Below are 22,667 nucleotides of genomic sequence, written 5' to 3' on the forward strand. Positions count from 1 at the left end.
CTGAAATAATCTCACAATCAAGGTGAATAAGTTCTTGGATATCTCCTCCACTTCCCAAGCTCACATCACACCCAAATGCAAAAGTTGAGTTGACCCCTGAATCACAACACCAAGATCTTATCACCACCACCATCCCAACACCAACAAATACAGTAAGACCAAACTATGTCATCCACATCGCTCTCTACCCCCTCCGCAGCCACCCTCCCCCGCAACCGCCGTCCAACGCCCGCGCACCCCCTCCCCCCAATCTCCTTCCCCTCCTCCCTAATCAGCGACCTCTACTCCCCGGCCCTCTGCCACGAATCCCTCCGCATCCTCGCCCGCAAACTAGCCACTCTCGACCAACGCGCCCTCTCCATCGTCCAAGCCATCTGCCTGTCCATCCAATCCGGCCGTCTCAACGCCGGCGACACGGCCTCGCAAGCGGAGGCCCGTCGGAATTTAGACGATATCCAGGCGTTGAGTGTACAGTTTGGGGATATTACCGAGGGGAGGAGGGCTTTTGGCGAGGGGTATTTGAGGGATAGGCATATGATTTATTTTTGGGCGAAGGCGTTGAGTTTTGGGAGTCAGGCGTATCGGGCCAGTCCGGAGGATCCGTTGTCCAAGGCGTTTGAGGCGGTGATGGGCGGGTTGGTGAGGGAGTTGGCGATGGTGGAGGATTGTTTGGTGGCGGCTGCTGGGGAGGGTGTGCTGGAGGATGAGGTGATGTATACGGTTGGGGAGAGGTGGTCGAGGGCGGAGGGCATGGCGGGAGTGTTTGGACAGTCTTTTGTTGAGTGGTCAGTATTTCTGTCATGAGCTGGGAAAGGGGTCGAAAAGGGGTATTGATTGACTGTTGAAATCTAGGGCCGTGGTAGTACAGAAACTGCGCGAGGCACAGCCCAAACCGACGAAACCCACAGTCAACATCTGGGTATGTTCTTTTTTTCTTCCTTACCCCCCTTTTTCTTTCCTTGTTTGTCTCTTTTGACACGCTACAACCAGATGAACATCAGCCTCCTCTGGACCACCTTCGCCGTAACCGCCGTCTCCAACGTCGTCTTCTTCGCCCTCGGCTGCATCTACTCTCCCCACAAACCCGGAACTCCCGAGGACGCTGACTTCTGGTTCCTCCTCCAGAGCTGTGTCTCGCAGTTCTTTGGTCTCGCCTGGCTGGCCATCCCGCTGTGGCACAACCCGCATGTCCCGCGTCGCAGTTGGATTGCCATGGTGGGTGTCGCGGCTGTGTGCACGGTTGTGGCTGCGCCTTTGTATTTGTATGTGCCGACGGAGTGGTCGACGTTTGTGGCGTCTACTGGGGGGGCTATTCAGGCATTTTTGTCGTTGCAGTTGGCCATAGCGGTGTAGGTTGGATGATGAGTGTGATTAATTACTGTTTGAATGGCAAACCATCTCAAAACAAGTCAAAACAACCCTTTTTGTGATTTGTCTGTTGGATATTTGAAACGCTGCTCGGGCCGGGAAGTACGATGGGCTTTGTTGCGGCCCGGACAACAAAGCCTTTCGCTTGACCATGCACCTCATGAGTTTCACTTGAGACACAGGCCAACACCGAATCAGTTGATAATTCCATCTTGGCCCCGGAAGCCGTACAAAACTGACAAAACCCCATAATAAGATAAGACTGAAATGATCAGCGATCATCTCAACACCAGAACAGCATCTCGAGGCCGTCATTCTCAACTCGACTGTAATTTACTCATTCACAATGACTACGGCGGACCTAGACGCACCACACACACCGCTCCTCCTCCCCATCTTCGTCATGTGTGTCATGTTCGGACTCATCGTGGGCATCATAGTACTCACCCAGTTGATCGCCGTGTGTCTGACGGGGTTCCGAAGGACGCCCATGACGAAGCCGCCACGGCTACCCCAGTCAAGGGCAAATGACAATTCGGTGAGAGATAGGGAGGGGGGAAACAATCTCTCATAGCTAGAAGTTGTCTCGGGATCGCCAGGAACAAGCCAGCGGAAGTCACAACAGAAAAGTGGAACGTTGCAGCGGGAGTCCATGAAGCAGTTTCGCCGGTCGTTGACTATTACCCAGCCACACCTGAATCAGCCCGTGCAAGACTGCACATTATTTCTATTACCAACAGCCCCGGGTATAAAACAACCCTCGCCCATTAACCGTCCAGTCAGCGATAGAATCTCGAACTGGATCAAAACCGTGAACCTGGCCAACACGGGCACAGCCCCAGAGCTAAAGCCGGAACCTACACCAAAACTGGAACAGACGGCGGTGCTTGTCGACTCTCCCATCCAACCCTTAAGCGGTCGCTATCCAGACCAGTCGACAGAAACACCACCCTCCGTGACACACCAATCGTCTGTCACGCTTCACGGAGCATCGACTGCCCAGATGGACACCAAAGACGAACGATACTGGGAAGATGAGACCGTAAATGACGAGTGCGGACCAGAACCACAGCGTCAAGAGTTGAAATCTCGACAAAACCAACATCAACATGAGCATCAGAACCCCTGCCCAGTCCAACATGACAATCATCACCCGTTATCCCATATCGCTCATCCATCAGATGGTGTTGCTACCACAGCCCAATATCAACAACCTATCCCAACTACAGCCCTCCAACGATCTCTAACCCACAATATAATCCCAACCCCTGATTCACAAGCACATAGCCCAATCTCTCATGCTGCACTATTCCCTCCTGTTGTGATCAACCCTGTCATCCAAGCAACTATTGATAGAGCTCTCCCTGCCGGCCTTCACTCCACCTTTTCCCCAATCCCTGAGATATGCCCCGACCCCCACACAATCGCATTTTACGCCCCTGAGGAAGATATCATTGACAGTTACAGAACTACGCTGCGGGGATCCGCTGCTGCCCAGACGAGGGGGGGTCTGTGTCAGTGTGGGGCGAGGGTGTGTGCTGAGTGAAGGAGTAGCGTTAGATAGCTTATTTGTACTTTGTGAGGAGAGGATATGGGAGGTGGTTCTGAGGGTCGAGGGGTTGGGAGGTTGAGGAGTCAGAAGGCGGGGTTGAGAAGGTTTTGGCCCTGGCCTTGAGTATGACCTAGGGTAGAAACACCGTGCAGATGCTAGAGGTTTCGGTAATCTTCGATTAATGTAGGCATTAATAATGACGTCGAGGCCAACCTCTTTCGACCCATCTCCCCCTTCGTCGTCTTCGAATTCTATCGAACCGTCCAGTCCAGCTGTGTTGAGCGCAGCGGAACACCTGCCCGTCCTACGATACCCGAACGAAATAATACACAACAGAAGCGAAAGACTAAACTATATAACCCAAACAAAACCAAATCACCAATTTAATGCCTCCAAACCCCCCTCTCTCACCACCCCCTCCTCACATACCCTCCCCAAAGTCTCTTCAAAGCAAACCTCCGCTCTTACCGGCGTCGTCGCCGCCCACGAAACACCCCTCTTCACCTTCCCCAACACCCTTTCATCCTCCTCCGACCCAACCAACGTAGACTCCTCCGAGAACAACAACGGCGTTCTCTCACCCACCACCCCTCGTTCAGACCGCGGACTGTCGGGAAGCTGATCACCGCTTGATTTCCGCCTGTGTCGGCGTTGTTCCCCCGGTCGTCGTCGGACGTTGGCAGGTCGGTAGGGAGGGGTAGAAGAGGAGCGCTGGTCGCCGAGGAAGACGAGGAAGAGGAGGAGGAGACAGGTGACGACGAAGAAGGCGACTATGAGTTGTTGTTGTTTGAGGATTGGGAGGTCGCTACGTTGGAGGGATTGTAGTGAAGATATTATTAAGGTCGTGTGTGTTGGAATGTGTGTTGGAGCCATGGTGGTGTGATTGTTGTGCTGAGTGTGATGTGTTGGTTGCTTGAGATCTGTGAGTTAATATTGGGATTGAGTTTGAAGTGAAGAGTTTTTGGGTTGTACTAACTTGTTTCTTTGGTGTTGTACAACCATGGAAGTGATCCCGCACGAAATTGCTTAACAGCTAAATAATTCTCACTGGCTGCTCCTAATAATTGAAACGATCTGCGAATAATGTCAGAGGACAGATTCCAAACCAACATCCATTCCCGTGCCGTTGGCAAAGGCGAACTCTAACAATTGTAAGCAACCAAAGAAAAAAAAAAGCACAGCCGCACCTGGTGTTCTGCCTCGTCGGCTTCGCCCAGCACACCGAGCCTGCACACGAAAAGAGAGGCGCAATGACTAAATACGCCTGCCAAGCCCCCGGTCAGACTACGCTGGGTGGCGCGCAATCGTATGCAAGAGCATTCATTGCTTAGCTAGTCGCGGGGTCGTCGATATAAATTCGTGGGATCGTCGTTGCTGGACTTGGGTTATTAGAACAAAAACTAGAAATGGCTGGTGCTGTTCTTGTTGCGCAATTCTGGGCCAGAAATTGTAGGGTTCCTATCTACGCGGGGAAATGGGGACTTCGTCATTTTGAGGCAAATCTGAGCGAGCGCGGACGGGAACCTCATGGACGCCCGTCGTGCAGATGGATATGCATCTCGGAGTTGCCCTGTGGGGATTGTTCCGAGCGCAGAAATGCTGCGAGCTAGAATTTCAAACAAGGAACGAGTAATTAACTAACAGGAGGAGCTCTAACTGCATGTACGAAATACATGTGCATACATACATACATAGTTACATGGAATTACACGACAGCTGGGTCAAGAGCACCAAACACTGCAGCTGTAACTACACATTCTACCCCAAAAAAGAACGCATTGCGTGTAAATCAGGTTGCCACATCGAAATACCTCTGTATTAGTGCCTATCTACGTATCTACCTGATATTCCGATGTTTGAGGCTCGCCCACACTTCCTACATCTACTCTGGGAGGCACACTAATTACGCAGACACAGGGTTAGGGTTGATTACCTCTTTGCTGAGGTACTTGATTCTCACCACCAACCAATGGCCAACAAACACCGCCGCTGTCAATCCCCTCTCTCACCAAACGCCCCAAAGCCGAGCCGAGACCAGGATGCCTAAAATTACGGCGTCAACTCTTTGGAAATAAAATGTACTTTCCGCAGCGGGACGGACATGGCCTTAAATATATACGAGAGTTCCCAGCGGCAACCCTCCGTGTCGCGGCTGGGAAAGTCCAACTCGGGCCCGGTATAGGTTAGAAGCGCGGCGTAGTGCTCGGCCTCCTCCAACGTTGGGGTTGGCACCGGTTTTAGTATTCTTCGGATGTGTTCCTCACGTCGTTCCTCCCAACTCGTTTCCTTATCGCCTTCTTTACGGGACGGCATGTCAAACCACCGAACAATAACGGTCTGGAGTTGTGGGAAAGTCCGGCCGAAGAGACACGTAATTCTCACCATTTTTGACTCCGGCTCGAGTGACGATTCCCGCAAGTCAAAGAGAATATGTTTGACCCCGCACCGGGTATGGAAGTGCAAGTGTTCGATGATATCGTACGCATGTTTTGAGCTGTCGATATACAGGACTGTATTGTCCAAGTCGACCCATTGACGCTCAGCCGACGGCTCCGACGGCTCGTACCGCTTCGAAGGGCGGCCAATTTGGATCTTGGAAGATCGCTGGATCAACTGCCAGGCCTTCCGACAGGCTAGGCCCACGAGGTATGGAGCGTGGCCAATAAAACCCATCTTGAACTTCGATGCGGCGGTGTCGACGGAATCGTCGGATTTAGAGGGAGTGATGCGTGATATGCCCCAGACGGCTGGGACAGACAATGCGTCTTCCCAGATATAGAAGCGGAGCTCAGTGGGAAGTCTAGAAAAGGGGTGGAATGTGGATGGCGCCATCTTCGATGACAAATTCTGTGGCACCTGGTGGATGTTGTGATTGTGTGATTTGTTGGTGGGTGTGGTGGAATTGGTAAAGATTTTGGAATGGGTGGAGGGGCCGGAGGGTGTTTATATAGACCATTCCCGGATCAATCGTGGCCACTGAACAATCGCCCTGCTCCGTTGGTGTTTGTGAGGCCGTTCGGAGGCGTCCAGCACAACTAAATTGAGGCCGGGATACACGTGAATGCTATAGAAAATCTGTTTGCCCCGTTCAAATCGCGCTTATATTAATTAGGTACCTAGGTAAGGTACCTGCATTCAAGCTTACACCCTGAATTCAAACTCCAGGTGAAGTGCTTAACTAAGTCTGTCCAAACATGAGGATTCAACACGACAATTTAACATAGCTGCGTGTAAAATGTTAGGGATTTGTGATAATAGGTCTTGGATCTTTCCTAGACAACGAGGTTTGATTACACACCGCTGTGCAATCGCCCCTAACACAAACTATCCGTACCTACACAGTCGGGCTTTGAGAGTTCAAGCTCGACTGCAAATGATCCTACCGGAAGAATCGGCCCAGCACCTCTAGGATCCCAGTGATTCCGCTTGGCACAAAACACCCATTCAAGAGTTTTGGTACCGTTTTGGGTAGTAACGACTGTATTCACAACGCTGGGTGAAGAGAAGTCTCGCGCCTTGTATATATTGGACCGGTTGTAGCTTGGGTTATAAGTGCCACTTGATGCGTTCGTGCGGGGTGATGATCCCCGACGATGAGCATGTGGGGCAACCATGCACAAGCCACAATGACTTACCTGGTACTCTCAGGTATCGGTGCCTAAAGTTAGACTTAGAGCTAGACATCAACCACGCTCGAATTCCTAGTTCAGCCCTGTTGACGACCGCGCCGAGATGGCGTCGCAGCCTCTCGATCCCGGAAATTCCGGTCGTAATGATCCCGCTCTTCTCCGCCTTCCGTCGACCGTCCGACACCGCATATACTTGTTCCTTGGCGTGGCGCGCTGGGACGGCTGTCCGCTCCTGTTTGACCTCGACGGCCCCGTCTCACCGAGCGACCAGGTCACATTCTATGGCCTGTTGCTTTCTTGCCGGGCCGTCTACACCGAGGTATCAGCATTACTATTTTCCTCCAACAGATTCGTCATCCACTACAGGAACAAGAGGTCGCTGCAGCCGCTGCGGAATCTCACGCCCCCGTCGCTTGCGGCCCTGACTAGCCTCAAGGTAGTGCTCAACCAAGCCTCCTGCCACCATCGAAGGGAAGCAGAGGCGTCCGGCGCATGCTGCACCCGCGTCTCCGGCTGCTTTACACGTAAACCGAAGGGCGCTGGGGGGCACTGTTTGATTCGAAGGCCCCACAAGAATCTCCACGACACTCCACTTCAGAGCTCCGACCCGTCGGCGAGATTGATGCTTGAGGAATGGCGTGCAACAGCTGTCTACTTGTCTTCCAACACCAAACTCGACGCCCTTGAGCTCTCATTGGTCTGTGATGTTGACCAGAAAGAAGTCGAGGCAGCGGAACACGTCGTTGCACCACTCCTACTCTTCCCGAAGCTCAAGGACTGCCATGTTCGCCTTTGCATCAGCCCAAATAGCCACCTGCGCCAGCTCGCGCGGAATGCATCACGGCAAGCCAGCAGCAATCCGGCTTTGGAGCCCGCATCACCAACGTCGGGCTCTAGCCGCCTTCTTATTACTCTTCCACGGGAGGTACGCATTCGTATCCTCGAATACACTGACCTTGTAGCTCCGTTGAAAGAGGTCATGTGGAACAGGCTGGGACTAGGCTATCACTATTTCTCTTCAGGATGCTCCGCATGGGAGGGGGTTCCTTGTCTTCCTCCTTACCACCATGGATGCCAATACAGGGATTGTCACGGTCAAGGAATTATCAAAGACGGGATTGTGCGGTCGGACCAACTTCGATCTATCGGCTGTTTCTGCGGCGTCCGGCACGCCGCCTTCTCATCCACCTGCAAGTGCTGGGCACCACCCACGCCTTTGTTTCTCATATGTTGGGACCTTTGCGAGGATGCAAGATTCGTTTTCTTTTCCGCGAACCGATTTGTCGTTAGCGACTCTCTGGTATCGGCCAACCCCTGGTTAGCTTACGATGTTTCGTTCACCCCCGATCCCAAATGGCTGCTAGAGAACCGCAGCAACTACTCCTGGATGGAGTGGTACAGACAGGCGCAACCTCCGCGAGCATACCCAGCCCACCGTTTTGCCGCGACCAAGTTCTTGAGGGAGGTGGTCCCCGCCGACTACTTGGGCTATCTCCGTTTCCTCGAACTGGTCTTCCCTCCATACAATCACGAGTGCTGGCCACATGATGGTCATCCCGCTCTGCAGGACTGGATTGATACTGTCGATTGGGTCAAGGATAAGATCAACGCGCCCGCCATCACACTCCGCCTTGTCATGGCCGGTTCGAGGATGTGGCACCCCGCATGTCCTGACGACCGTGGAGGACTAACTCGGGTGCAAGGAATTGCAGTGCTGACCGGATACAACCGCATCCTGAAACCACTAGCTGTTCTCCGCGAGCACGGCCTCACTCGGTTCTACGCGGATTTTGCATGGCCTTGGAAATGGACCAATAGGGTGTATGAGAGACTCAGGGCCGCGGATGACCCCAACACCATACTGTCTTGGTTAGAGGGACAGGAAACGCTGTTGAACGACCGCGCTGAGCGCCTCATATTGGGGGAGGACCAGCATGATAGGCTCCGTTCCAATGAAGCCAAACCGGGACCAAGCCCTTGGAAGATGCACTCCGGGCGTGAATACTAGCATCGTTCCTCAGCCTTGAGAAACGATGGTCCGTCATCAAGTTATCGAACCTGACATGCCTCGCGACGTGCAGTTGACCACCGTCAAGAGGACTTTGGGGCAGCACAACAGACAACTAATTAATTAGGCTAGGAGTAACGTCCTACCTATTCCGCTTTCCATTCTATAGAAGAGATAACAGAAGGCCATAGTCTCTGAACCAGGCCGCATAATGCCAATTTTTATGAACTTGTGAAGTGTGCCGTGTTAGAGCTATTCAGGAAACACCTAAAAACCCCCAATGTATCCGATGGATCAAGATAATTACGCAACTATGTTGTCCAAGTCAACCCAGCAAGGTGCTTAAAGGGTGTATTTAGTTATCAACATGCCGGTCCCCAAATTAACCCCAGCCGCAGCGATGCACAGCTGCGCTAATCATCTCTGAACCCACTTGAACGTAACCGACCAGCCATTTCTCCCTCCCTTCACCTCCACCACAATCTCCTCTTCGAGCCGTATAGTTTGACCGGAAGCCTCAATAACCCACCCCGAAATGTTCTTCAAAACCAGGATGACCTCGTCCATGTACTGGTAGCCGGCAACCGCCGCGATCATCCACGCCACACCGGCATAATAAAACTGCCCGCTGACATGGAACTGCTGCACCTGTCTCTTCCCATGTGTTAATGTACGTTGTCTTGCTGAAGAGAGTTGCCGTGGTGAATTGGGAACTCACGTTCATTTTAGATGGTGTTGGTCTTATATCAAGAGAGAAATCAGAGCAGAGAATAATCGAAGTGTGTAATTATTGTACAGTGGGCTCCGACTCCGAGAACTGTGACAAAACCAACACCGCCTTTTTGCCCATAAAGCTTCCTTATCTGCTCAAAAGGGTCCAAAACTGGTGGCTCTGAGGACAAAAACCTGGCGCAAAGTCATCGTAAGACGCTTCTAACTCCGGCTCAATTTGGATGCACCCATAACGACGACTCTGTTTCCGAAAAGTGCTGGAGCGGTGTCAAGTCAGATGGTTGTAGACCGCCTCAGTTACCGCTCTGCATGATTTAGCGCCTTCGTCTGACTACACAAATGAGGATCGGTGTTGGTAAATACACAGTTTGTCGCCAGCGCGTGTCGACGCTGCGAGACCATGGCTGTGAGGTCTGGTCAGTGGCCTGGTCGCACGATGCGGCCCGGCTCGCGTCTGGCTCGGACGACGGCACAGTCAAGATGTGGGATCCAGCAACCGGCCATCCCACTCCTGGGGCTCCGGAATCGCCTCTCATGACGTCGATGACGTCTGAAACGCCGCGCAATGCACCAAACATCTGGAAAAGACGGAATCTTCCACATGGTGTCAGAAACCCCCAAATCTATGTAGGCGGCCAGGGGGGTTTATTAGCTCACGGAGAGACCTTTATGCGGCCCTACACAGCTGGTGGGTAGGTTCAAATGCAGCTGGGCTCACAGGAAAGATCTTAAGCTGGCTGATGAATTTTGACCGTCTGCAAGAGTACCTACACAGCCTAGCCAAAAAACTAGAGCTGGAAACGGAGGAGGGTTGGACGTCCGTCGAAGGCCTACAGGTTTTCCTTTGTACTAGGTACCTTAGTTAGGACTCGTCCCTTTTTTCCTTGATTGTTGACTTGAATATTTCACCCGGCCCTCGATGTACGGTTTTTCTACCTAGTTAAGTGTAGAAGGACTGGCACGCCCTAGGGCATATCGGAGTGGGAATAATAAAGATAATGAAAGACGTTCCAGAAAGCCTACACTTGGTTCAAACCACGTTCATATGACCTAACAAGGTCTGCCACCGCCCAGCGCCCTTCTGCTTGCTCTTCCGCGAGCTTTATGACATTCTTAAACCCAGCCTCTCCCTTGCGTGGTTTTGCGCCTGCATTGAGCAAGATCTGTACTAGATCGAGCCGGCCGTGCTCCGCTGCACCTTCAAGGGCTGTCCGTCCGTCCTGGATGGCCGGATCGGCATTCACATCGGCCCCGAAGTCCTTGATGAGCATGATGGCGAGGTTGGTGTGGCCTTGAATCGCCGCAGCTTGGAGAGCAGTAACGCCGCCGCAAGTTCCCCCTTTGGCGTTAACGTCTGCTCCCTGTTCCAGTAGAAACTTCACCAGGTCCATGTTGACAACAGTTCTGTTACAGGCGGCCTGCAGGGCCGTTCTTTGGTATGCGAATCCAGCTGGTGCATTAATCTCCGCCCCCCTTCTGCAGAGCTCCTTGACGAGGTCAAGGTCGCCTTGAGCCGCCGCTGCTTGAATCGCCGTCTGACTATAGCGCCCAATGCCTCTGACATTGACTTGAACGCCTGCGTCCAGTACTAAACGGACGAGTCCGTCGTCCTGGGGATGCTTGATGAGCTCGGTGAGCAGTGAATCGCATTCGCGGTATGGGTCGTTGTGTCCAGCGTGCAGGATCTCAGTTCCCGCCTCCAGCAGATAGTGGAAGATTTCCGAGCGGCACGCCAACCGGCAGCGTGCGCATGCTTCCAAGACCGTCGCTCCCCTATTAGTTGGCTCGTTGATCGGGACGCCCGACTCAACCAAGGCCTTGGGAATTTCCAGCCTTCCGAGGGCCGCGGCTCTGTTCGCGGCCCGACCCATCAAGTAATCGTTCTTGTCAGCGCCTGACAATATCAGGAGTTTCACTGCCTGCAAATTTCCCCCCGATACAGCCATTTCAATGGGACTCTCTCGGTTGAAAGTTCCCAGGCTATCCACATCTGCTCCAGCCTGTAGTAGGAACCTGAGAGTATTCATGTTGTGTGCTAGGAGAGCAGCCGGCAGCCCAAATTTACCGAGAAGATCCAGCCTCACCCCATGGTCAGTGAGGATCCGGAGCATATACAAGGATGTAGACGCCGCCTGGATCACGTCGCCAGAGACCTTGGCTCCACGTCCCAGGAGACTTCCGACAGCGCGGCTTGATCCATCCCACACAGCCCAATACAGTGGAGACATCCCACCGGCATTCGACATGAGCTCTTCGACGTTGGGGTCAACTCCAGAAGCGAGCAGGGCGTCGACGGCTGCCTCGTGCCTGGGGTAGCAGCATGCACTCACCAGAGCCTTTTCCAGAAATTCTTGTCGCACTGCTTCGGGGACGTGTATCCGGTCTTGCAAGTAGGCCTGCAGAGGACGGACTCCCCGTCGTGCAGCAGAGAGAATTTCCCACAGAGAAACCGACATTTGCTGGTTTTCAGCACTCCGTTCCGACAGCAGCTGACACATGTCCGAGCCCTGAACAAGAAAAGCGTAATCGAGCGCACTGTGGCGGATGTTATCATTGTATTCGTCATTTACCCACGCGTTGTCACGTCGGCCCCGGCGCCGAGGAGCAGCGATGCACACGCCAACTCCCCGTGCTTAACGGCAAGTGCAAGAGCCGTGTTGCCGTTCAGGTCGGGTCGGTCAACTTGGGCGCCGGCATCCAGCAATCGTTTCACCAGATCGGTTTCTCCTAGAGAGACAGCGGCATGCAATGGTGTTGTCGAGTTGTACGTCCCCCACGCTACGTCAACGAGCTCCCCTGGGTTCGGGTTTGTTCCCGCACAAAGAAGACGTTCCGCAACTTTCACCTTCTCGGCTTGGATGGCAGCTCGGAGTAAATCAGTGCCTTTGCGCCCCGCAATCCTCTTCTGGTTGATGCCCGCTTCAAGAAGGATTTCCAAGGCCGACTCATCGCCGTTCTCTACAGCGGTGTTGAGCAACTTGATCGCGACGGCATCAACGGTGATGGTGTCGACGCAGAAAAGCGCATGTACGGTGCGCTGAGGAATGTGACGCGTCACATAGTTCAAGAAGTGCTTCATGCCCTCGGCTGCCACGAGGTTGTTGGAAATCAAGCCAAACACTAATTCAGCCATCTGGGACCCGTAGGAGTGTGCCGAAGGATGCAGAAGCTGCCACAGAAACTGCTTTACTGCGTCGGCAGTCAAACTTGGGACTGCCTGCTCCAATATTGAAGCTAGGTGGTGGGCAGCAGCCAGTCCCTTCAATGGCGGAGATTGATGCAACGCAAGCGTCAATGTTGAGAGGGAAGCCTCGCTTGACCCTAGTCCCATGGCGACACGGAGGTGGTGCGGTATGAAGAAGGCTGGGGATTGGTCGATATGCAGTTGGGCCTGGACGGCTCCTCGAAATCGCAGCCAAGGAATGTTGACCATCATCTGAGCTCGCGGTCCACCTGGAATGAAATCCGTGTCGAAGCTAGGTATGGCGCAACGAGACTGATCATGAGCCATATCGTGCCGGTCAACAACGTCGTCAACATGAACATGTCCATCAAGCAGTTCATCTTGGAACGTGAAATTCAGTCCGAGCCCAGGGGACGGGGTCCTCAAATCCATGCCGTCAAGAGCGATGGCGAATGCTGCATCCACGATAGTGGGGGTGTATGGGTAGTGTGACAGTCGCTCCAATTGCCGACTGTCACGACATGTTGATGGGTCAACTCCGGCGGCGGCGTGAGGGGCAATGAGGGATGGTGGAACGTCCTCGGGTTCCGGCCCCTCCCCGGTTCTTGGAGCCGGTGAAGCCGCTGTTTTGCTCGGGGTACAGTGGGTCGCTGGGGGCCTTTGCCTATACCTCTGGAACCCCCATCCTTTGAATCCCCTCTTAAAGGCTTGCTTGCTGTGCCCATATCAGAGCCTCCGGCGGAGACGGGTGTCATAGCGACCGACTGACCTGGCAACAAAGCCGTTCTTGCTCTGCATGAATTCCATAACCTCCTCCAAGGTCTTCTCTTCGCGCACGTACAACTGGTCCAACAAACTTCGGTGCTTGTTCCAGTCTAGATGTTTGTATTTGGACCGTCGCCTCTTGCCTTCCAGCCTTGGAGTGCCAGCTGTTTGACTCGGGCCTTGGGTCTCCGCTGCGCAGACTTCGACGGGGCCAACAAACGGCTGCCGGACGCGTTGTAACTATCCATGATGAATAGCTATGTATCCGAATGGAAAGACCAGTCGATGGGGTTGGTACTCTCATGCTTGACGCACGATGATGGAGGTTGAATGAACAAACTCGGGGACAAACCACCCGGGCGCCAAGCGCAAAGAGGCGGTAATTAAGATAAGGTATGCGGGGAAACAAGGCAGCCAGTGTCGACTGGTCTGCGTGAACTTACTTTTCGGCCTGGACGGTTGAGGCAAGGCTCTGAAACCAAAAGTTCACCAAAAGTTCACAAAAGTTCAGTTTTCTGCAGCATGCATGCAGACCACTTAAATGAGGCACTGCCCGCCGCCTCTCCGCCATGGTCGCGTTCCCGACAGGGGTTAGGGTCAATAAGGAGCAGGTAATGGCTGCACAGGACGAAGTTCACGAAAGTTCAATAGCGTCACTCGGCTCATGCAAGTATGAAGTGACAAGAGTGACAACCGCCCAACAAGATGAAATTCCCTCTGATCTTTCCTGAGCCCAGCCCGAACGTCAATCAAAGCTAGGTGAGGTAGTTTCACCTTTGCTCATCATATGACCAACATTGAAGCCATACCGCCCTCATCTATATCCTACCTAGCGGCATACATCCTACTGCACCCATTTTTCTACTGACGTAGGGTCAACTTGCCTGCCAACCCTGCTACCAGCCGGCTACCCGCTCGCAGACTTCCCTACCGCTGGTATGTCTACTACTTGCCGTCTCATCACCATCGTTCTCTGTCAGGAGCAAGGTGCCTCCCATGTGACAAATGCCGAGAACCTCAAGGAGGCGGGCATAAGGAGTTGTGTTTGTATAGATAGCTAACGTGGAGCTTATTGGCCAGTTAAAAGATGTCTCAAGCGCAGGGGAAGGCCACCAATTCGGCTCACGAGGGTCATTGGCAACAGGTGCCGCGCTGCTGGGGTGCCGAAACGCGTGGCGGAGGTGTCCCCGCGGAGCAACGGAATGGCCCGCCGCAGAAGTCTGCATTGACACCGATGGAACGTTGGTTGAATGAAGGGCGGAAAGAAGGACCATGGAATAACGTGAACGCCGTTAAGATGACTGCGGGAGCTGTGCACAGCAATGACACTGGGCCAATTGGTAGCACGGGAAATCTGGCAACTGTAGCGACATCCGACCAGAGCTGAGCTCGTCAGATGTCGATCCAGCGCCTTGGAACTCCTTGAGTTTGACTTGGGGCCCCCTGACAGAAATACATTTCTCACAATCTGTTACCCCATGATTGTCGCTGTGACCAGCTTACATCTGTTCATTTCGTATTCAACGGTCTCATTTCAATGTCTGGTGTTGTGCGACTGCTGGGCCATCGGTCAGGCGCTGTCTACCTCGGAAGTCCCAAATCGCTGCCAGAGTCGGATGGATGCGACTGGAGGTCTGAAACTTGAAGAATTGTGTTACGGAATACCTGAACCTCCGCGCCTTGCCGAACGCCCGCCGAGAAGCGGGTAATTATTTCCCAGGCTCAAATCCCCTTCCCCATGGGGTTGCTCTAAGTACCTTCCCTAAGCTAGGTAGTACCTGAGCTTACTTCGCCCGCATCTTTCGAAGCCATGGGTCCCTCAGTAAGTCCGAAGCGGAAGGCCTATCCTCAGGCCGCCATTGAAGCATTCTACCGATAAATGCCGAGAACTCTCGCGTCTCCTCTCCCTCGATCGTGTCTTCTTGACCGGAGAACGGGATGCAGGTACGTCAGGCAAGAGGGAGTGAGAGAAGAGACAAATACAGGAACAGAGACAGAAGAAAGTAGAGAGTTCCCGGACCTTTCCCAGATGTTGAGAGGAGTCGAGGCGTATGGAGAGACGTGCAAAAAGCGCAGTTTACAAAACTCGTTAGATACTTCATGAAGTCTACAACTCAACAGCATCGTGAGAAAGCGCAAGAAATTGCCCCAACAACAACACTTCCAACACTACCAACAGTCTCACGGCCTAGTCTCACCCTCCTCCCCAGTTCACTACTCTTCCTTCTTCCCACCCTTCCCCGCCAAAGCCTCAACAACAGCCACCAACGCGACCCTATCCGCCCCCCTCACCCTCTCCACCAACCCCTCTCCCGTAACCACCACTGACCCTCTCCCACCGCCCAACCCCTCCACGTTCACCCCGCCAGGCTTCCCCCCTTCAAAAAACACAAAAGTCGGCATGGCCGATACCCCATACCGAATCGCAATATCATGCACATGGTCCACATTCACCTTCGCAAACGCCAGCTGGCCCTCAGCAGAATGCTTGTCTGCTAGGTCAGAGAAGACGGGCGCGATGGCTCGGCAGGGGGGACACCAGTCGGCATAGAAATCGACGACAACGTGTTTGGTGGTAGAGAGGAGGGCGTCGAATTCGGTGGCGTTGGCGGGTTTGTAGACTTTGCCCGAGGTTTCGGGGATGGGGTTGCGGCTGGTGAGGAATTGTTGGAGGATCTGGGGGGGTGGGTTAATCACCATAAAGGGCATTGAGATGGGAGTTTTGGCATGATGGGTAACGGTGGTAGATGCATGTGGGGAAGCAAAGGTATACGTACCCTAACTAAGACGAGGATCGCTACAATCGTCCAGGGATAGGTTGATACGGTGTTGATGATTGTGTTTAGAAGACCCGCGAAGTCGCGCTCACGGAGCTGGCGCGTGATTTGGGATATGAGGGCGTCCATATTAGGGGTTGGAATGAGCGTCAAGTTAAACCTTGAGCTTTATTGTCGATTCCAGCGATGAAACCGGGCAAATTGCGGGGTGTTACTCGAGAAGGTAATAGTTTGTGAGTCTTGTAGAATTGATTCTTGTGTCCGGTTTCTCATTAGCGGTCGTTGTCTCGTGTCGTGTCAAGAAAGTGGGTCCCTGGAAATCCCCCGAGAACACCAGCCTTGTCACAACTCCTCGGCCAAACATTGACCAAATTCGAGAATTTACCCCCAGATGGACAGACACTCCATGAGGGTACAGAATTTACAGTGCATTCAAATGATTTTGGTTGCAATATCTCTTTCTATCCTTTGGAGGGTAGCTTTCGCTGGGTTTCTCAACCAAGCACGTGACGTTGTCTCTGGCGCGAGAACACGTGCAGACATGCTTGGCCCCACTGTCAAATTACGCCGCGTCAATTAGTGACATTGAATCTCACTAATGCACACACGAATAATTACTATACATTCGTATTAATTCCACATATCGCTGTCCCCTCGGGCTTGAGTATCTCGCCAGCTGAAAACCGATATAACGATAAAAATTACAAAACACACAGGAATGTATAGAGAAGTCGCAAAGAAAATAAACCGCCAAATCCCTAGCTAGTCCAAATCCCAAAAGCGGCTCTTCAGGCTCTGCCGCGTTAGACGGCGTTCCCTTCGGCGCTGCTCCTCCTTCTGCTTTCTCCGCTTCCGAAGCTCACTTTGCACCCGCCACGTTGTTGCGGGATGTGCCCCTTCCATCGGAAACCAGAATACAGAGCTGTCCGTCACCCCTACCAACAAGCGATACGCACCATACAGACTTAACTCGGCAGCTCGGACGGTAACGTAGCCCACTCCAGACAAGAGGAGCCGTCCACGACGCAAGGCCCTGCGGATCGACTCTCTGCCATCCCGGGATGGGGGCGTTGTTTCGTGCCCATACATTTGGTCCTGGTCGGGAGTGAGAGGCAGGGCATGCGAGCTGCCGTTGCCGTAAATGGTGCGGTGACTGCGGTCACTGCCGTTTTTGGGTGGTGCCGTTCGCTTGGCATCGGTGGAGTTGTCCCGGTCAGGCGTACCGTTCTTCTTCTTGTCTTTTGGGACGGATCGGGCGGTTGACTGCTGGTGGGCTGGAAAGGACGAGACCTCCCGATAGCTCGGAGGCGCCGGGTGGCCCGGGTCTGAAGAGGCCTGAACAGGCACGAGCCGTAGCAGGCGTTGATTTAGTTCGTGCGCGGGGTCCAGGTGTAAGCCACACTGGCATTGGCAACGGTGCCCGTTTATGGGATTAGAAATGGAATAAGGGGGCGGGGGCATGGCAGTAGATGCCGAGCGGGAAGTCCGGTTTGATGATACGTTGAACATGGTCTTTAGCCGCCTGAGGCGCTGATGGTTCTCGTCTTATACTGAACGTTGGCGATTTGGTTCGTGACACCTGCGACTCACTGGATGGTCCTCCTCCTAGTAGTGCCCTCCACCTGGTGGTTGTGACCAAGGGGAAAGAGAGGGGGTTCGGGCTACTATATATCCCGCACCTACCCCGAATGACATCAGTTTCACTCATTCTTGAAGGTAATTATGGCCTTCCAGTCATTTCCCAATGCTTTTACCTTATCTATGTGCACAGGCCGCCCAGATCCGTCTGTGTGTCTCTCCTACTTTCCATCGATTGTCTAGCACCGAAATCGTGAATAGCCTCCATCGCCTGGACGCCACGCCCCGCTGTGAATTCACGAACTGAGCGCAAAGTTGGACCCATAAACCCTCCGACGTTTGCACCATTCCTCGACTCTATGGCCCGCATGACGTAAGGGAACAGACTAGCCTCGGCCCTTACTCGGAGCCCCCTTTGCCAAGTAAGTGAGTTCTGACTGATGGCTGGAACTCCTTTACAGTTTAGTTAATGGGTGTAACGCTCAATTAAAATTGATCAATATCTGTAAATCCAGAACATTACTGCTACAAAAATTACACTAGTGAGGGATATGAGCGCATATATTTTCAGCTCATGGTTACGCTGCTCCTTCTTCTTCGACTGTAGCCGCCGGGAATGCTTCCCATTCCGATCATGCCACTCGTCTAACATGGTCATGGCCCAATAGATAGGACAGCAATGTTAGGGTTCGCTGACTGTATATGACAGGTAATTACTTGGGGGCATGAAATTAAATTCGCTACTGACCGAGCCTTTCGTCCTCTGGGAGGGGGATGGTGCGCGAAGACCACGCCGCTTCTTGTCTGCACCAGGACTGGTGCAACGGCCAGCCCGACCCGAGCCGGAGGGCAAGGTGCCCGACGACGATCCCCCATTTCCCGCATTGTGCGCGTTGCTGTCCGTCCGGTTGGACAGGACAAGGGAGGGAGAACTGTCGTCATCGTTGTCGGCGGCGGCAGCGGTGGCGGAGTTCAGACCGGCCGGGGGTATCGGTTGGAGCGGGCGGGGGGGACTCGTCGCCGTCCCGAGGGCTGGTACCGCTCAGGGAGACCGGCGAGAACGGGAACTCCTGCAACTCACTTGATTTTCCAGATGGAACACGTCAGCAAATCATCCAATCCATGCTTATCGGAAAGGCTACTTACGTCGAAGACTGCATCTCGAAAAAAAAGGAAAAGAAAAACAAGAGACGGGACGGGAGAACGAGCGAGACAAAACCGAAAACGAATGGGGTGGGATGCTATTGGGAGCCAGAGAAAAGAAAAAAGCGAATGTCTTGTTATTTCTTATCAAAAAAAGAGTGTTGGTTATGTTCATCTAAAAACGACAGAAAAGAAGCTGGCCTACCTGATTAGTTCATGATCCCATCGTGAGGGGATACAGCATGTTATTTATAATAATTCAACAAGTGGATTCCGCAACGCTGCACGTCATACCTGCATCGTATCTGACTGGAACTGAACCCTAGTAACCTTACTTATTTAATGCAACTACAGTTTACCTTTCTGCCCTCAAACTATCCTCCTTCTCTTCCAAGCACAACACGCCCGTCCCAGCAGTTGATAACTTCCACAAACCAAATCACCAACCACCCATAAAGGAAGGAGCCTATCAGCACACTCGCTCGGTATCATGGCCACATTAGCCGATGCACAAGAAGATCAGGGCACCATGGTCCCTTTGCTCGCTCCCTACGATGGGCCTTCGGCGTCACCACCCCAGACGTGTCCCCAGGCTTCTTTTCCAGCACCGCCGCCTCCGTACTCTGTCTCTAGTTTTGGAAATCGGCATTGCTGTCACTGTTGGTGTGCCTTTCGAGACACACGTCTTAGCGATCCTGAATATCCACCCCGCCAATCCTGCCAGCAAGAAAGCCCTCCCGGGTATCGGGAGACAATAACGGAGATGGGCAGCTTGGCTCCCCAGCCCCTTCTCATCCCGAGAACATCCGGGTCCCTCGCCAACGAGAAGCAGAACCAGAGCGCGCCTGTGCATAATAAGTCCGACGTAACCCGGACGCAGGGAACTGGGGACCTCAATCACGACGACAGCAAGAGCCCCCGCCTCCCGACCACCAATGCGAATTCACATGATAAACCTACTCACCAGGTATCCGCGGCTATAACGGCCGTCCTCTCCACCTTCCGTCGTGGACGGGTTCTTTTGTCCACAGCAGGCACTGCTACCGCCAAAGCCGCTACGACCACCGCAAAACGCACCTGTCGTGCATTTCACATCGTCGCAAATGCGTACGAATCTTGGTTTACGGAGAAAAAGTCACCCGAAGATATAAGAATTGCTGAAATCGAAGTGCGGCGGGGGAAGGTGAGAGAGACATACAATGATAAAAGGCTACAAATCGTGCAGCGAAGTTGCGAGCGGGAGGAGGAAATCTGGCGGAAGTATCATGTGCACCGGGAAAGCATAGATGAGGAACAAAGACTACTTTGTCGTGGCTTGGACAAAGTAGAGGAGGAGAGAGATAGACTGTACGAGATATTGGAAAGACTCGACAGAAAGTTTTGGAGAGATGACGACCGTTTTATTGAGGAGATTTACCATGGGCCGCGAAAGATTGGACAAGTGTAATTAGTAAGTCATTTCTTTTTTTGAGAAAAGGTAGTTGGAATGTCAAAATAAGTAAGGAAGCACGAGATTGTGCTCTGGTCTTAGTTGTTGTTCTTTTCTCTCCCCAACGAACACAAAGTGAGACAAATCTTAGACGTTGAGCGAAGGCCAGTTAAAAAACCCAGGGTAAGGTGGTGGACTACCTTACCCGTAGGTCCCTAAAAAACACATTAAGACCTCGCGAGCAATTTGAAGATTCTCTTGCAGACCTTGGGGTTCAATCTATGGCATCTGTGGCAGCATACATCCCAATCATCCGAAGACATAAAAACCCGTGACCCGAAGAAGTGAGAGAATATTTGGAGCTGATCGTGATTCTAACAATGAGTGACTCAGTTACACTAAGCTTCATTGGAACTATTGTTCATTCAATCACCTTACGAGTCCCTAGGCCAACCTCCCGCACACCGTCCGCCATTTGCGGCAACCACCTACCAAGCGCTCCCGTATGAACTCTCTTCCGGAATGCAGACTCAGACTCTCACTGGCTTTCAGTTAACTACCATAAACACATCTTCACCTCGTAATTCATCACCAGCCACCCCACCACCACCCACAATCGAAAATTCTCCGTTTGCTCCAATGGCAACCACATTACCTCCAGTCATGATTACTCCCACCACCATAGAATCCACCCAACCCTTCGAGACCCTTCCCATAGTGGACAGCACCACAGTCCCAGTCATCGTCGGCACCCCTTCATTCACCACCCTCACTCTCCAGATTGAACAGTCTTCCAGCTCTAGCGGCGCCCACACAACCATCACTCCCACAACCCGCCACCCACAAGGTGGAACACACCACTCCCCACCTCCCAACACTAGCACCAGCACCAGCACTCCCGGCCCTCCAACCACCACCAACGAAACCAGCCCCTTTCAGGATGGAAAAGAGAGCAACAACCTTCAAACCGCTGGAAACATCGCCAAAGTAGCCGTTCCTTCTGTAATCGGTGGGCTGTTGCTGTTCGGCGCTTTATTTGCCGCCGTGTGGTGGGTATTTGCGGTCCGTGTATCGAGGGAAAGAACAAAGAAAGAGGCCAAGAGGAGGGCAAAAGGGAAGGAGCGGGCTGTAATATGAGTTGGGATGAGCTGGAGATGAGGGTGATGGTTGCAGTTGGCGGTGGGTTTGTGGGTGGGTCTCGATCAGGGTGATTTGAGTGAGGAAGGGGCTTGGGAAGAACGTGCCTTCCTTGTTGGGGCAGGCTTTGCCGGTCTGATGGTGAGGGCTCAAAGGTTCTTTCCGTTGGTCGGATCTTAGGTGGTACTTTGGGGAAAGGGTGGGAGTCATATACTTAATTAATAAAAAATGGAAGGACTAATATGGCGCTGTTTCTGAGCTTACCCTGTAAACAAGAAGGGGCGGCGAGGTGTTGTTTAATTGCGGATAGTGTCAGGAGCCAAAGGCGGGTAAACACCTGCAAAATGGTGTTTCCTATCATAATAATGATGATCAGTTCTCGCTTTTGGTCCGATTCAACAACTATCTGTCTCTTATAAATACTCCGAGTACCCCCATCCCCAACACCAATATCCAAAGCCCCATCACTTCTCACCCCCCCTTGAACTCTCACTGCTCACCGACAGCATAATCCAAAACGCCGCCTTGGTCCCCAACCTAGGGTTTCGACTCTCGGTACTGTCGCTCGTCCTGTTCCACATCAAATCAACCAGCAGATTCTCCGCAACCCCAAACCCATTCCGAATCAGCCGTTAAAACACCCATCACTAAGGTTCTCACCTGGGTTCAACCCTCAATGTTCATCAACACCGTCAAACACGGCGACCGAAAAGCCCATTCAAGTTGCCCTCGGACGGGCGGGCGGCCCGCTGTGGCCCATCCGATTCGTCGTCCTACCGTCCACCAGTACCCCCAGTAGTGGCGGGAGCGGTCGGGGGAGGTTTCACCACCTTGCCAACCTCCTTTGACCTGTGGAACAATGTCGCTAGATGACACCGATATGTTCAACTCTCAACCCACCAAGATAGCTGGGAATACATCCTTTTCTCGCTCTCCAGAGTAGAACTGTGGCTTATGGCTTGCGAGAAACGGATGATCTCATGAAGTGTAAGTCGGACACTCGCGGAAGCGGGAGCGCTTGGTCTACTCCCCTTGGCAGTTGAGAACACAGCCACTGATTCATCTTCTGCTTTCAGACCTCCTAGCTCAGGCTTTGAGCCGGTATTACCGGCGGCGACGTCGAGAGGATCAGGTCCGCGGTGATGCTAAGGCGGGCGATGGGTGTGGATATAGCGCTGGGTAGCAAGGGGACGGACCCGGATCCAAACGACGTGTTTGTGAACGCTCAAAAAATCCGCCGCGCTCAAATCGCGGCTGGGCGGATTGAGAAAGATATGGTTGAAGATAGCGATAGCGAGCCTAACGAATCGCAAGGTTCATGCATTATTTGCGCAACACCAGATAGCTAATACATGGTGTTATGTT

The 22,667-nt window shown here is 52.9% G+C and overlaps 8 protein-coding genes across 8 annotated transcripts; 3 read left to right on the top strand and 5 right to left on the bottom strand.

Moving 5' to 3' along the window:
* Positions 1–165: 165 nt before the first annotated feature.
* On the top strand, positions 166–1,353 carry C8A04DRAFT_29908 (uncharacterized protein; the record flags this gene model as incomplete). Its single annotated transcript, XM_062781177.1, has 3 exons — positions 166–785; positions 853–919; positions 991–1,353. The coding sequence occupies 3 exons, from the start codon at positions 166–168 to the stop codon at positions 1,351–1,353; spliced, it is 1,050 nt and encodes a 349-aa protein (XP_062635830.1).
* A 1,484-nt stretch (positions 1,354–2,837) lies between these two features.
* On the bottom strand, positions 2,838–3,793 carry C8A04DRAFT_29909 (uncharacterized protein; the record flags this gene model as incomplete). The annotated part of the gene is made up of 2 exons (XM_062781178.1): positions 2,838–2,906; positions 3,389–3,793. 2 exons carry the CDS (start codon positions 3,791–3,793, stop codon positions 2,838–2,840), a joined length of 474 nt encoding a protein of 157 aa, XP_062635831.1.
* Positions 3,794–4,969: 1,176 nt separating this feature from the next.
* On the bottom strand, positions 4,970–5,752 carry C8A04DRAFT_29910 (uncharacterized protein; the record flags this gene model as incomplete). The annotated part of the gene is made up of 1 exon (XM_062781179.1): positions 4,970–5,752. The coding sequence occupies one exon, from the start codon at positions 5,750–5,752 to the stop codon at positions 4,970–4,972; it is 783 nt and encodes a 260-aa protein (XP_062635832.1).
* A 900-nt stretch (positions 5,753–6,652) lies between these two features.
* C8A04DRAFT_13224 (uncharacterized protein) lies at positions 6,653–8,557 on the top strand (the record flags this gene model as incomplete). Its single annotated transcript, XM_062777628.1, has 1 exon — positions 6,653–8,557. One exon carries the CDS (start codon positions 6,653–6,655, stop codon positions 8,555–8,557), a length of 1,905 nt encoding a protein of 634 aa, XP_062635833.1.
* Positions 8,558–8,974: 417 nt separating this feature from the next.
* On the bottom strand, positions 8,975–9,281 carry C8A04DRAFT_29912 (uncharacterized protein; the record flags this gene model as incomplete). Its single annotated transcript, XM_062781180.1, has 2 exons — positions 8,975–9,205; positions 9,276–9,281. 2 exons carry the CDS (start codon positions 9,279–9,281, stop codon positions 8,975–8,977), a joined length of 237 nt encoding a protein of 78 aa, XP_062635834.1.
* Positions 9,282–10,308: 1,027 nt separating this feature from the next.
* On the bottom strand, positions 10,309–12,620 carry C8A04DRAFT_29913 (ankyrin repeat-containing domain protein; the record flags this gene model as incomplete). The annotated part of the gene is made up of 2 exons (XM_062781181.1): positions 10,309–11,824; positions 11,860–12,620. The coding sequence occupies 2 exons, from the start codon at positions 12,618–12,620 to the stop codon at positions 10,309–10,311; spliced, it is 2,277 nt and encodes a 758-aa protein (XP_062635835.1).
* A 2,832-nt stretch (positions 12,621–15,452) lies between these two features.
* C8A04DRAFT_13206 (thioredoxin-like protein) lies at positions 15,453–15,938 on the bottom strand (the record flags this gene model as incomplete). Its single annotated transcript, XM_062777623.1, has 1 exon — positions 15,453–15,938. The coding sequence occupies one exon, from the start codon at positions 15,936–15,938 to the stop codon at positions 15,453–15,455; it is 486 nt and encodes a 161-aa protein (XP_062635836.1).
* A 4,866-nt stretch (positions 15,939–20,804) lies between these two features.
* Positions 20,805–21,302, top strand: C8A04DRAFT_29915 (uncharacterized protein; the record flags this gene model as incomplete). Its single annotated transcript, XM_062781182.1, has 1 exon — positions 20,805–21,302. One exon carries the CDS (start codon positions 20,805–20,807, stop codon positions 21,300–21,302), a length of 498 nt encoding a protein of 165 aa, XP_062635837.1.
* Between the last annotated feature and the right edge of the window lie 1,365 nt (positions 21,303–22,667).

The sequence above is a fragment of the Dichotomopilus funicola genome (assembly GCF_033296635.1).
Source record: "Dichotomopilus funicola strain CBS 141.50 unplaced genomic scaffold C8A04scaffold_44, whole genome shotgun sequence".
NCBI lineage: Eukaryota > Fungi > Ascomycota > Sordariomycetes > Sordariales > Chaetomiaceae > Dichotomopilus > Dichotomopilus funicola.